At 30.0% G+C, this 13,518-nt stretch overlaps 3 protein-coding genes across 14 annotated transcripts in view; 2 read left to right on the forward strand and 1 right to left on the reverse strand.

The window, feature by feature from the left end:
• The window catches only part of LOC105154729 (atrial natriuretic peptide receptor 1), a 90,301-nt gene that overhangs the window by 13,987 nt on the left and 62,796 nt on the right, over positions 1-13,518 (reverse strand). The window contains exons 3-4 of one of the 4 annotated variants that reach the window (XM_087410836.1): positions 1,446-1,557; positions 1,056-1,369 (exon numbers count right to left, since the gene is read on the reverse strand). The exons of 2 other annotated variants lie outside the window; for them this stretch is intronic. In XM_087410836.1, coding sequence (XP_087266962.1) covers positions 1,056-1,134 — 79 coding nt within the window. In that variant the 5' untranslated portion in view covers positions 1,135-1,369; positions 1,446-1,557. Of the gene's footprint in view, positions 1-1,055; positions 1,370-1,445; positions 1,560-13,518 lie in introns of all 4 variants that reach the window. One more of the 4 variants, XM_087410831.1, reaches the window with a different exon arrangement.
• On the forward strand, positions 5,391-11,159 carry LOC105154730 (calcium-independent phospholipase A2-gamma). 8 transcript variants are annotated; one of them, XM_087410902.1, is made up of 10 exons: positions 6,432-7,052; positions 7,184-7,313; positions 7,493-7,895; positions 8,104-8,467; positions 8,733-8,945; positions 9,078-9,101; positions 9,213-9,421; positions 9,539-9,737; positions 9,820-10,020; positions 10,268-11,159. In XM_087410902.1, exons 3-10 carry the CDS (start codon positions 7,593-7,595, stop codon positions 10,519-10,521), a joined length of 1,767 nt encoding a protein of 588 aa, XP_087267028.1. In that variant the 5' UTR covers positions 6,432-7,052; positions 7,184-7,313; positions 7,493-7,592; the 3' UTR covers positions 10,522-11,159. The 8 variants fall into 8 exon arrangements, with proteins under 8 accessions (XP_011068743.1, XP_011068744.1, XP_087267028.1 ...); XM_087410921.1 differs by having other exon boundaries at positions 6,432-6,879; XM_011070441.2 differs by lacking the exons at positions 6,432-7,052; positions 7,184-7,313 and adding an exon at positions 5,391-5,780.
• Positions 12,306-13,430, forward strand: RpL29 (ribosomal protein L29). 2 transcript variants are annotated; one of them, XM_011070443.2, is made up of 4 exons: positions 12,306-12,420; positions 12,657-12,716; positions 12,934-12,998; positions 13,254-13,430. In XM_011070443.2, the coding sequence occupies exons 2-4, from the start codon at positions 12,680-12,682 to the stop codon at positions 13,371-13,373; spliced, it is 222 nt and encodes a 73-aa protein (XP_011068745.1). In that variant the 5' UTR covers positions 12,306-12,420; positions 12,657-12,679; the 3' UTR covers positions 13,374-13,430. The 2 variants fall into 2 exon arrangements, with proteins under 2 accessions (XP_011068745.1, XP_011068746.1); XM_011070444.2 differs by having other exon boundaries at positions 12,334-12,441.

The following is a 13,518-nucleotide window of genomic DNA, read 5'->3' on the forward strand; positions in this document are numbered from 1 at the left end:
TTTATTTTTAGTATTTATACGAGAGATCTACCTATTACTTTGAAAGTCCCTGCAAATTTATTTCAAAGCTGCTTATAGATATTACTTATCAAGATATTCCTTGAAATAAAATACTATAATATATTAGAAAAATATTAGATATATTTTTTATAGGCGCTTAAATTAAATAAAATAAAATATTCTGTAAATTAAACAATGGAAGTTTTATAATTAAAAAGTTACGACTGCTGGAATAACTTAAGACTCGAAATTGAAATGAGGCCAAGACGTTAATTCGCGCGATTACGCATCAAAAATACCATTGAAGTGTCGCTATTTGTTGGAGAAATCACATAGAAAATACATTCGTTTTATTCATACGCGCGATTACACAGAGTGAAAAGCAAGAAGGGACGTAGAATACTGAAACTACAAGCCATGCATACTCAATGAGCTTATTCCCGCCATCGGGATAGAAATTTCGAAAGAAACACGTCGATAAAATCGTGCAAAATATTCTTAACAAATGCGTTTATTAAATAGTAGAATAAAATATTGATATACAGGTTGTATATTGAAATGTTTATCAGCACTTTTGAATAATATGTCGGTAAACTTTTGATAAAAGAAAATCGATGGACATAGATATTTTTCAAAAAATAAAATCTTGCCAGTGGAATACATATTTCTTGAAGTACCTCATTTAAATGTAAGTAATAGATTGTTATAATTCGTTAATATTTATAAGCATTTTAATTGCACTTGAGTAATTTTTTTTAAGGAAAATTATCCTTTTCTTTTCTGTTACCAGTATATTGCAACGGTAAAGAAAAAATAGCGCAAACACAAATTAAAACAAAATTATTATACTATAATTATTATTTATTGTCTATATAATTATTAAAAGGCATCCACGCGCATCGAATTTCTCATCTTAAGTTAAGTAAAATTAACTAAATAAAAATTGCAATAAAATTGCAAATTTCAGAAAAGTTTGCGCAGCAACAAAATACATAGTACTTTGATTTTACTTATCCCGATGAAAAATATCTTTGGGGAATGAACAAACATCTTACCGCGCGGTACACTCACGAGCCACGACACTTGCGAAGCAACAACAACCGACAGCACGAATAACCTAAGCTTCGTGAACATAACGATGAAAAATTCTCTTGAATTGGGGGGAGAGAGGAAGAGATAATCTGCACACGTGAGTGATGGTGCAAGTTGTGTCAAGTTGAAAATAAAAAAAGAAAACGGAAAAGAGATCACACGTCAGATCGCCCGTTGAGCCACATCTAAACTTTCGCGAGGAAGGATTCAGCCTTATATAGGGGTTGATACAGTCCCACGGAGCAATGCGCAATCCAAACGCGCCCCTCGGAGGCACCTGCGAATGGAAAAAAAGAAAGAGAAAAAAAATGTTATTACGTGCGTTAATTATGCTTCGTACAGATACAACTTACGAGATGAAAATAAATAAATTCTCTCAATCCTCGAATTTTATTCAGCAGCCGTGAAGGGTGGATTCGCAGCAATCGATTGTACAGCAATCAAGATTTCCTCTCAACCGATTTCCTCTCAAACAAAAGAAAAATGCCTTGCAGTTATTTCCGGGTTTCGTTCTCTAGCGAACACGTGTGAAAGGATCTCGTGTCAATTCTCGTGAAAATAAATGAAGCGAATCCGAGCCACGCTTCCAATTCCTGACAGCAATTTTATTGTACCGATTGCACTCATGGTGTTGCGGATCGTAACAAAATCACCTGTTTCTTTATAAACCATGCATTCATAGTCGGTTCTTATTTTAAAATCGTCTTAAGTATGTTTTAAAATGCTAATGCGGCTTTCTAATTAGTTCATAACATCTTAATTAAGACTGTACTTTACACAATCTTATAAATATAAGAACCGATTATAAATATTGGCCATAGATTTCTTAGACTCAAATGTGATTTTTTCCTTACAAATGCAATTGTATGATCCAAGATATATCGAAGGCGATTCTCGTTAGATCTAAAGCATTCTGTACGCGTACGCGTGTCTGGAAAATCCAAGACGCGAATCCATGTCGAAGTGCATCGATTCGAGATAGCGGTGGCTTCGCAAGAGCCTTTCAGCAGAATGAAGTTGCATTATGGCACGAGCCTGCGTTAAACCCCCGAGGGATTTTCAGGATGTAATGATACTTCTGTCAGGTATATAGAGGTACGCGAAGTTCTACAGCGTGTCTGATAGCGAGGATAATGTAAAGTTATGTCGGATTGAATCAAGAATGTATCTATGATTCTTCGGAGTTTTTGCAGATATCATCGGAAGAAAATTGATATACATAAAATACACAATATATTTGAGAAACTTAATATACGATACATAATATATATAATAGATCTATTAAGCCTACATTATTCGCTTGATTTTTTTAACGTAATAATGTGCGTAGAATGTTTCTGGTATCCTACATTATATCTTTGTATTGTTCTTTTTGATGATTTATAATTAAATAATGATTGATCATATTCTATATATTCTTTAAATAAAAGTAAATGTAAAAAATGTTTAATTGTGAAACAATTTGCGCTAAATAAAATAATGTATATAAATAGCATGCATACATTTAACAAATTTAAATAAAGCTTAGAGATCTCAAGCGAGTAATATTTGAAAGGTTAATTGCAAAGTATTAAATGATATTAGAGAATATTCCAGATATGAAATTATAAATTAATTATAATTAATCTTATAACATTAATTATACACTTTTGTATAATTTGTTAAATAACTAAAAATTAGATTTATTATATTGTATAGAGAGAATTATATATATTAATATATATAATTTAATATAATATTTTATATTAAATTATATATGTATTAAAATAAAATTAAATGTAAAAAATATATATAATTTAATATAAAATCGTGTTACTCTCTAAAACTTTTAGAGTGAATTGTCTCTTTTTGAGACTCGATTCTCACTCTTTATATATATCTATTACATATCTATTATATTTTTTATATATCTATTTATATCTATTATATATATCTATTTTCATATTTTTTATTTTGTTAAGATTTTACTATCTAGTGTTCTATTTATCTACTACAGGTGGCCAGCACCTTTTATTAGCGCCTTATTTTTTTGCTGCATCTTTTCCTTTCATACTGTTTGTAATTATCCGATTTATCAATTTCAATATTATAAGTACACAATAAATTTCTTATTATTATATCATTGTTATTAATACATGTTTTAACATTTTTATTATTATATCATTATTATTAATATCATTATATTATCTTGTAATTATCGTTTAATTTTAATCGTATGATTCTCAAAATAAAATAGAATATCATAATATCGAACTATATATTAATATTGACAATTCGAAAGATACATCACGTAATTGCGTATCACGAAATCCCCCCCCCCTCCTCTCCCCCGATTCAGTTTTCATCAAAAGACAGATGCTTAATACGTGAATGATGCGGCTTTACAAATAACGGTGTCGCAGGTAGCGAGCCATTTCTGTCAAAGAAAAACAGCGCAATACGACGAGCCTTCACAACTCAGCCAATCGACCAACAAGGTCATCTGGACACGAGCCAATCGGACAAGCTTTTTCGTAGCGAGTCTTCTCGATTTACGATATGACGTACATCATTTGATACACGTGCGAGCCAAATCATGGTTTTCCGAGACATGTTTGTTCATTTGAAAAATGACATACGTATAAGTATTGTCGAGCAATTTATATTAGGCAAGATAAATCTCGTGATATACAATATAATTTGTCCCAGACAGCACAAAATATTTATCATAAATATTTATCATAAATATTATTACTATTTATTCTTTGAAATGTTATATAAATATTTTAAACTTTTCATAATATTTACTACAACATTTCAATGAATATTTTATAATATCTATAATAAATGTTTATAATCTGTGCAATCTAAGACCGTCAAAATATTTTTAAACAAATCTTATAAATATTTAAAAATATTTTGTAAATATTTTATAAGTATTGTGTGCTGTTTTTTATTTTATGTCCTGCATACATTGACTTGTTTTTTAAAAACGTCAATAACAATCACGCAATTGTTATTTCAGTAACTCTTTCTATCAAGAATTTTGGCAGCTTATTTAACAATATTTGTTCTCTTTTAAGCGATGTCTTAAAGATTAAAGGAATTTCAATATTTATTTTGTAAACATTTTTCGCCAAATAAAAAAGTTGAAGATTTTGTAATTATTTCAATGTCTATATCCTGATGAATGCAGTCCACTCAGCACTATAAATACTTTGAAGCATTTGATTAACCAATCAGAAGAAAAAATGTTACTAATTGACCAATCAAAAAGAATGCTTCAAAGCATTTATAGCCAGTTATTCTAGTGAATCATAGCCAAAATCGTAGTATTTTCGAAAAATCATTACACAATATGACATCATTGTGATATATCGATATTAAATATTTATAATAAAAATATAAAGTAAATTTAGCAAACTGAAACAATTTTTCATTCATGCCAATTATTTTTTTTATTAATAAATGAAAGTATGAGTACGCATTTAGTTGTGCTACTTTAAAGTAAAGTTTTATTTCTTGATATTTTGCTAATAAATACAATAATGTTTTCTGTGACGTTTAACAGAACAAGAAAAATTCGATGCTTACATGTTTGGACATTAGAGCATCACTATTGATACGAAAATGAATCATCAGACAAGAAAACAAGAACAAAGAGAATCAACACACAAATGTCAAAGCGCAAATAATAATATAATAGCAAAAAATAATAATTGCAACAACAAATAATAATCAATTTAATCATTTAATTTTCGTGTTAATCATTTCGGTTCAAGTTAAGCTTTTTTAAAAAAAAGCAAATCGAAGAGTCAGACTAAATAAATTAATAGAGAGCATTTCCGAGCTGTCGAAATAATTGAGACGCACGTAATAGCGGATGCACGTGTCAATGTTTACGCGATTGGTCTTCTTGCGTGAGAGAAGCGCATGTCACGAGATTATGAAGTGGCTATCGGATACAAACAGAAGACCGGATGTAAACAAACGTGGTCGTATCGTAACGAGATCATCTCTCAACTAGATACCGAGAACCTGTTGACTCTTTGCCCTCCATCCTCCTTTTTGCTCGGTGTCGTTGCACCGCGAGATACCTGGAGGCTATTAAATGCGTCACGCGACTACCTCTGGTTGGCCCGCCAGCGTCGTACGATCCTATTTACGATTTTACATAGCAAACGAGCCCACTCAAGCCAACTCACCGAGACATCACGTGTTGCTTTCACGTGTAATATAAGAATCGAGAGAGTGCAGGCCGCGTTTAGTATCAAACGAAGAGACGTTACGATCAATACTGATTATATCGCTGACATATATTATATCAGTATATATATATATATATATATATATATATATATATATTTCTTTCTTCTTCTGTCATTGTAAAAATTGATTTGATTGAATCTGTTAATTTCTTTGATCATCGACAATCAAACGATTCAATTCTGTAATCGAATTGTAATTTTGATTATTTTGAGCTTCTACTGGCTCTACTGAAATATTTACGGAGAAGAATGTGGTAAAACAACGTTAAATGAATTATGTGATTTAATTGTACCTCGTGGCATTTGATTTAAATATCTCTGAGGAAGAAGGGATATAGAGAGAGTGTGTGGTGTCGATATAAAAGTATCGCAATTTGCAGTCTTCACAATGGCTTTTAATAGACATGCAAAGCACTGCCAAAAGTGTGTTTTGTTAACTAGGTAAGTGAGATAATTATATTTGATGTTAATTATTAGAATTAACTAGGTGTGTGTGTGTGTATATATATATATTTGCATATGCTTTGATTTACAATGAATAATAAATTTGTTAGAAATTTGTTTTAATTTTATTATTGAAAATTTAATTCTATTGAAATGATTCTGGAATGATTTCGTCCAAGTCCTGTGATTTATTGAATAAACATGAATAGAAATAATAAAAATAATATTAATATTTATTTGGTAACATGAAAAAAATTCAGATAGGAATAACAAATTATATACAACTCGAAATTTTGTTGTAAATTTTTCTGGTTGATTTATAACTATTTAACGTTTATTAATTTTAATTTTGGTTTAATTTGTTTTTTTTCTTAATTCTTAGAATTAAAAAAAAATAAAGTAAAATTAAATTTAATCGAGATGAAAATTAATCTACTTTTGTAGAAATAATGGGCATGTCAATTAATAATACCTGTTTTTAATAATTAATGTAGATTAATTTTAATCTTGGTTTAACTTATTGTTTATCTTTTGATAATCCTAAAAATGATAAAAGATAGAATAAATTGAACTGAGATTAAATAAGTTAATCCAATGGAACTAGGTATACGTTATATCAAAGCTTGATCGAAGTTAGCTTAAATTATTGATTTAAGTCGCATGCGTCATCGCCAGTTGTAATTGCATCATTTCGCAGTAAAATTATACGGAAATGCATATTACGTCATCACCTTAAATTATACTGGGTCAATTTTTTTTTTTAGTTGAACTTCTTGCACAGTAATTTTTTTAGTTGAACTTGCAACAGTTTCTCTTTTTCTTTCTAATGTGAAAAAAAATAGAAAGATGAATCATACAAGAGAAATTCAGTTAAAAAGAATAGATCTACTGTCATTACAAGTCATTTATGCGTGTGACGTGCAATATAATTATTCTTGATGTTACCAAAATAGTGACACGATAATTGAATTATTATAGTAGATAATTTCCAGAATAAAAAAATTCGTATAAACTAAGCGAAGTGAGTCATGAGTCAGGTTAGGATCGAAAGAAAAACAGACGTTCGATATCTCGTATGACCAGCTGATTTTGACAGGTATAAATGTGTCATCAGCAACCGAATTCTGTTTTCGTTTATTTTCATTTAGAATCTGAATCAGTTAATACAGAATCTCGTAAAAAAGCTAAATATGCATAATAATTGCGGTCGCAAAATGAAAGGCGACGAGAAACGTATGTGTTATCTAAACGTTCTGGAATAATAAGGAGGTTATTTTCGACTTTGGTATTTCTTAGGCCAATATTCATTCAGTTTTGTTTTTATTTTAAGACCAGTTTAAGCCGAAGTCACTCTAAAATTAATTCTAATTTGCAACAGTTTGTACGTTCATGTTTTGTAGATACAGAAAGGATGTTTTCCAGTAAAAGACACATAGTATAACACAATGAATTCATCATTTCTTGTTTAATTTCTGCAAATACAGATCTGTTTTCTACAGCTGAACTAATGTATACTTTTGGAATTTAAAGGTATGTGTTTAATATTTTTAAATTAAAACAAAGTTTTAGTGCAGTCTGGTATAAGAATAAAAAACAGACCCCATGTGTCTCTTGTTGGAAAATGGCCAAAATCAGTATAAATGCAATTCGAGTCATTCTTAGGAATTATACTTGTCAGAAATAAAGAAAAAGAAATGTTTTAATTGTAGACAACTTACGGATAGTGCAACTGGCAAGGATGCTAGTGGAAATGTAACGAGCATTGCTGATAGATTTCTGCGTTCTGTGAATGATCTAAAGAAAGCAAAAATGTCCATGCAGAATCAGTGGAAGCTTCTATCGCAATTGAAAGATTATCTGAACAAGGCCAACTGTGACAAGAATCAAATTATTATCTCCAAAGATTGGCTAGATAACCTGCAGAAATTAACTTATTCGCAGCTTGAAACAATACGAAAATTGTCATCAGAATCTATCAGTACTACTACAAGCAAAATCTTAAATACAAAACATAAAGACAGCAATGATTTAGATAATGTAAAGCTAACGCCTGAACAAACAGAATCACTCACCGATCCTGATTCAACAACTGTGCAACGAAAAACACAACAGGTAATTATTCATAAATTAAGTTGTGTTCTGTTGCACATATAATGTATATAATATATTATTTTGTCTTTGTTTAATACTTTGCGAATAACAAGAATATACTAAAATATACTAAAATAATATCTCATGTGTACTATGCGTGCAATGGAACATAGTCTAAAGGCAATAGCAGTATTTATGTGCTTTTAGTACAAAAGTAATTTTTTTGCAGCAAATCCGTGAGCAAGGCACGCCCGATAATAAAGTAGAATCGAAAGATGGCATGACTATGCCGCAAATTCTTTCTACATTGCTCTTCAAGTTATCTCCTAAAGCTACGCAAAGTGCCGTCGTCATACCAAAGTGGAAAGTGAACATCCACAGCAATATTCCGAAGCACAGCATCGTCTCTCGCACACGTCACGTCTTGAACAGCATCATATCGGCCGAGTCAAATGCTTCGAAGTTGCGTAGATTAGAGGAATTATTGTTGCATGTCGATCAGTATCCAGATGCGAGGCATTACGCGATTAAAGAGGGAGCAATTAGAATTTTATTACAGACTCGTCAGAAGGCGAAAGATGAACAGATTAAAGGTATAGAAAAAAACATAAATTTTAAACGATAATATGTCCCTTTCTGTTTTCTAGTATAGTTTCAATGACCGCGTTTAACAGAACAATAAATTCATCTAAAATTATCAATGATAACAGAAGATGACGTATCAATTATATCATTCAAAATTTACATTTTTCTTTCCTTTGTACTGGATTATACTTTTAGAGGAATAGCGGAGAAAATTTTCAACAAAATTATGCAAAATAAACATTCTACTGAATGCAAACAATGTATTTCTTACAGCATCTATTAGAGAAGCACTCGCTGTAATGGGTTACATCGATCCTCTGCCCGGTCGGGGTATTAGAATCCTATCAATTGATGGTGGCGGTATTCGTGGAGTATTGGTTATAGAGATGCTGAAGAAATTGGAAGAACTCACCGGAAAGAAGACGTATGAAATGTTCGATTACATATGTGGCGTGAGCACAGGAGCTATTCTTGCTGCCGTATTAGGTAATTGCTCAATATATGAGTCTAGAAATATTCATTGATTATTAATAATTATTATAAGATAACATTAGAAAGGATTATAATTTTTTGTTTGTAACATGCATTTGTGAATTAATTTATGTTATCTACATGCAGTATTGCCAAAGGATATTTCGGAAGGTAAATTTTCAAGTGGATTTACAGCATGTTCTGCACGTTATTCCATCAATAAAAGGAATGTCTTGTAAAGTTTCTGTTTACCGCGAACTTATCGTTCACTCATTATTGCAGGAGGACACAAGAGAAAATCATTGGATGAAGTTTCAGCATTATATAAGGATTTGAGTACCAAAGTGTTTACACAGAGTGCTATAAAAGGCACGAGCAGTCTAGTATGGAGTCATGCATATTACGATACTGCATTGTGGGAAAAATTATTAACGGAGCATTTAGGCGACAAAATTCTTATCAAAACTACGCGTGATCCAAACGCACCGAAGGTGTGTAGATTTTAATATGTATCGTCGATGAAACTCGGAACATAAAATGTATGATGCATATCTCACAGACGAGTGATTTAAATGTAGGAAGACCTTTAACGACATTTGCATTTTTAGTTTGCAGCAATATCCGCCGTAGTAAATCACGAACGCGTCATGGCTTACGTGTTTAGAAATTACACATTACCGCACAGAGTGGAAAGCCAGTATATGGGGTCCCACAAGTATAAATTGTGGGAAGCCGTAAGAGCGTCAGCTGCTGCACCGAGTTACTTTGAGGAATTTAAATACGGCGACTATCTTCATCAGGATGGCGGTAAGCTACGCGACATTCTGAATGCATGAATCATATAAAAATTTTCATAACGTTATCGAGAATGATTGCAACAATGCTTTAGGTATTTTGGTAAATAATCCGTGCGCCGTGGCGATACACGAAGCCAAACAGTTGTGGCCGAATAATCCAATCCAGTGTGTCGTATCATTCGGAACAGGTCGAATCCCACATCATATCAGTGGAAACGAATCTTTGGAAGTAGCTATCTCGAGCTGGAAAGAGAAGTTTTATAAAATTTTGGATAGCGCCACCGATACAGAAGGTAATACTAATAGGTATAATAAAGTATTAGGTGTTGGAATTAATTCGTAGCGTTTTACAAGTGATGGGAAGTATTTTCATTAATGTATTTTTTAATGCTCATGTGAAATAAATAACATTCTTTCATTAAAAAACGCTACGAATTAATTCCAACACCTAATATAACTAATTTTACTGCAGAAATTTGGAAATAAATTAGAGAAAGATTATAATTGACAATGATTAAAAATTGATCTCAATTTTTTCAGCTGTGCATACGATGCTCAATGACCTGCTACCTGATCACATTTACTTCAGATTTAATCCTTATTTAACGGAAATGTTATCGATGGTTGAAATCCGACCCGACAAGATCAGCCAAATGGAACAAGACGCAAGAATGTACATACGTCGAAATGAGGAGAAATTTCAAAAGGCTGCTACGGCTTTACTGGAGAAGCGACAGATCCAGCAAAAAATTGTAGATTGGATTATATTGCAAAGACAATTATCCGGTTTATAAAGAGCGACTCTTCAAATATCGATATACATTCCATAGTACAATCTATGTTTGCAAATCACATAGACATCTACTATAGTATAATTTTTTAATAAGCAGTGGCTATCAATTTAAAATTTTTCAAATAATACTTTCTTAACAATGTTTTTTGGATGACACAATAGGAAATAATATAACAGATACGTATTTTTAAATGTCTCGTTATATTTTTTTGTTCATATTATCTTATATTTTTTAACTTTTTGTTTAAAGTAATTAACTGTTGTAAAATAAAATATCTATTCTAATAATGACATCTATAAATGAAAAATTTATTTTAGATTAATGTAGGTACATCATTATTAGTACAGAGTTTGACTGTGATATACTTTGTAGTGCAAAAATTTAAGATTAATATAATTCTGCTTTGTTTGTCATATATATTAACCTGAGATGTGTAAAATTGTATATTATAAGATAAGAGTAATGTATCTTCAAAATATCATTAATTTATAAATGTGCTGAGTATTAAATATTTCATATATATTTTTTTTTACTGTAAACATGTGTATGCTTGCATGCAAAATTTAAAATAAAAATTAATTTTCACATATTAAGTATGTGAAAAATTAAATAAAAATAAAAATTAATTTGAATAAGAATTTGATTGTATTATTTTAAGTTTAATCTTATTTCAGAAATTTTGAGATAAATTCTAATATACATGTTATTTTATGAATACATGTTTTCTTTTAAATACAGAAAATGTTTAGTAATATTTTTTCAAAAATATCTTTATTCTTTTTATCCCTTGGAATTGAATTGAAATGATCGAGTAATGAAAATTAATCATATAGCGGCGTGATGCCAGCATCAAATGTTCTTTGCAATGTTTTGCAGTTTGAACAAGCTGTCTATACAATCAGTTTTTAAAATAATACTATTTAAAAGAATGTAGAATATAAAAGACAAGAATGGCGTAGCGATAGCGCACAAGATTGCTATGCCATAAATTCCACTGAAAAATTTTTCGAACGCTCGTAGATTCTCTCAACAGGCAATCTAATAAAAATCGGAATCGACGTTTTAAACATCAGGTGGACTGATTGTACAATCATCGTGTACACCACAGGCATATGAAATAGAAGTTACACTGTTAGAAATGTAACCACGAGCTTCCTTTACATGTAAATGAAAGAAATTAAAAGTAATGAATGATTTAACTGAAAATTAAGTTACAGTAATTACTTAAATATAATGAACGTGTACATTAAATTTATGAAATTTAATGTACTTTTAATAAAATTTTATGAAAAGTACATTAAATTTCATAAATTTTCATGAAAAATGCATTAAATTTTATGTATATGTACACAAATATACTTTTTAGTTATAAATAATTAAATTTATAATGTAATATCACGGAATTAAGTTCAAATTGTGTAATTTAAAATTTAATGAAATTTAAGAACATTTTTAACAGTGCACGCCTTGGCCATCAGCAAAATAGGACTGAGATGATAAAAAATAAAGTACAAAATAATTGTAAAAAATAATAGTGCAGCCACAATAATAGAAGAAATAAGGAAAATTACGAATAAAGATTATTTCAACCTATCAAATTTTGAATACACCGGAATACATGGTTTCTCATAGGTTGGAATCGATATTCCTTATTGCTCCTGTTGTTGCCGAAATTATGTTTTACAATTATTTTACATTTTATCTTTTATATTCTATATTATTCCAAAATTATTGGTATTATTTTAAAAACTTTTAAGTGTATATGCAGTCTTGTACAAACTACAAAACATTGCAAAAGGCATTTGGCGCTGATATCGCTATATGGTTCGTTTTCATTATGCGACCATTTCAATTCGATGTCGATCACGTTTTCTTCCCGCTTCCGTTTCCGAAAGCTGTGTACGAGTTTTTATAGATTTTGTAATTTTCAATATAAATCCATTTAATCTATTAAAGTCGAGAAATACATTTAAAAAATTGCAACTTTTTTAATCTATTATTATATAAAATTACACTTTCTTATGAATATTATATGCATAAAAGTCTTGAGAGATAATAGTTTTCTTCACGAGTCACCTAACCTCAACAAATATGCATGTATAACAGTGTCTTGAAGTAATCAAATATTGTTACAGGTAGAAATAAATAAATCCAAAAGATGGCCAAGTCCAAGAATCACACAAATCATAATCAGAGTAAGTATATTTTATAAATAAATTGTCAGAAAATCTAATCTATCTAAATTGGATTTTTAAATAGTAAGCAATTTTAATGTTTTTTAGATAGTATTTTACATGTATAAATATATAATATCTATATATATATGTAGTAAATATATTTAATCTAAAATCTCTTATAAATGAACATGTAAATTATTGTTGCTGAACTATTAATTTTTTGTATTTTTTTCAGACAGGAAGGCGCATCGAAATGGTATTAAAAAGCCTAAGAGATATAGGCATGAAAGCACACTTGGTGTAAGTTTTATCAATATAGCCTATTGTTTATATTACATTCATTTCATTATTTTATTTTCTGTAATCTTTAAGAAGTAAAAGAAAAAATATGTAAAATATTATGTGCAACGAAATGTTTAGTAGATAATACACTCAACATGTATCTTCGATATTTAAAATAATGAAAAATATTTAAAGTTTTAATGACATCCATTCATACTTTATTGATTCTACAAGTATCTTTTATATGTATGTATTTTTATATGCACTTTATAGATGGACCTGAAATTCTTGAGAAACCAACGCTTTGCGAAGAAACATAACCTGAAACCGAAAGCCCAGTTAAAGAAGGCAGCACAACGAAAAGCTCTTCGTGAAGCTAAAAATAAAAAATAAATTTAGTGTAAACGAATGACTTTATTAAAATAAATAAAAAAACATTTGAGGTCAGAAGTCAGTTTTTTACCCATCTCTAGTTTTACAATATTGATGTATCTCAATAGATAAAACGTGAATTTTTTGTAAAGCAATAAGTGTGGAT

This window comes from Acromyrmex echinatior, chromosome 1 (assembly GCF_024713525.1).
Source record: "Acromyrmex echinatior isolate Ae372 chromosome 1, ASM2471352v2, whole genome shotgun sequence".
In the NCBI taxonomy this organism is placed as follows: domain Eukaryota; kingdom Metazoa; phylum Arthropoda; class Insecta; order Hymenoptera; family Formicidae; genus Acromyrmex; species Acromyrmex echinatior.

Coding starts and splice junctions, on each gene's coding strand:
- RpL29 (XM_011070443.2), top strand. CDS start 12,680: ATGGCCAAGTCCAAGAATCACACAAATCATAATCAGA. Junction 12,717..12,933: donor TCACACAAATCATAATCAGA/GTAAGTATATTT, acceptor TATTTTTTTCAG/ACAGGAAGGCGCATCGAAAT. Junction 12,999..13,253: donor GGCATGAAAGCACACTTGGT/GTAAGTTTTATC, acceptor TGCACTTTATAG/ATGGACCTGAAATTCTTGAG.
- LOC105154730 (XM_011070441.2), top strand. CDS start 5,728: ATGGCTTTTAATAGACATGCAAAGCACTGCCAAAAGTGTGTTTTGTTA. Junction 8,468..8,732: donor GAAAGATGAACAGATTAAAG/GTATAGAAAAAA, acceptor TATTTCTTACAG/CATCTATTAGAGAAGCACTC. Junction 10,021..10,267: donor TAGCGCCACCGATACAGAAG/GTAATACTAATA, acceptor CAATTTTTTCAG/CTGTGCATACGATGCTCAAT.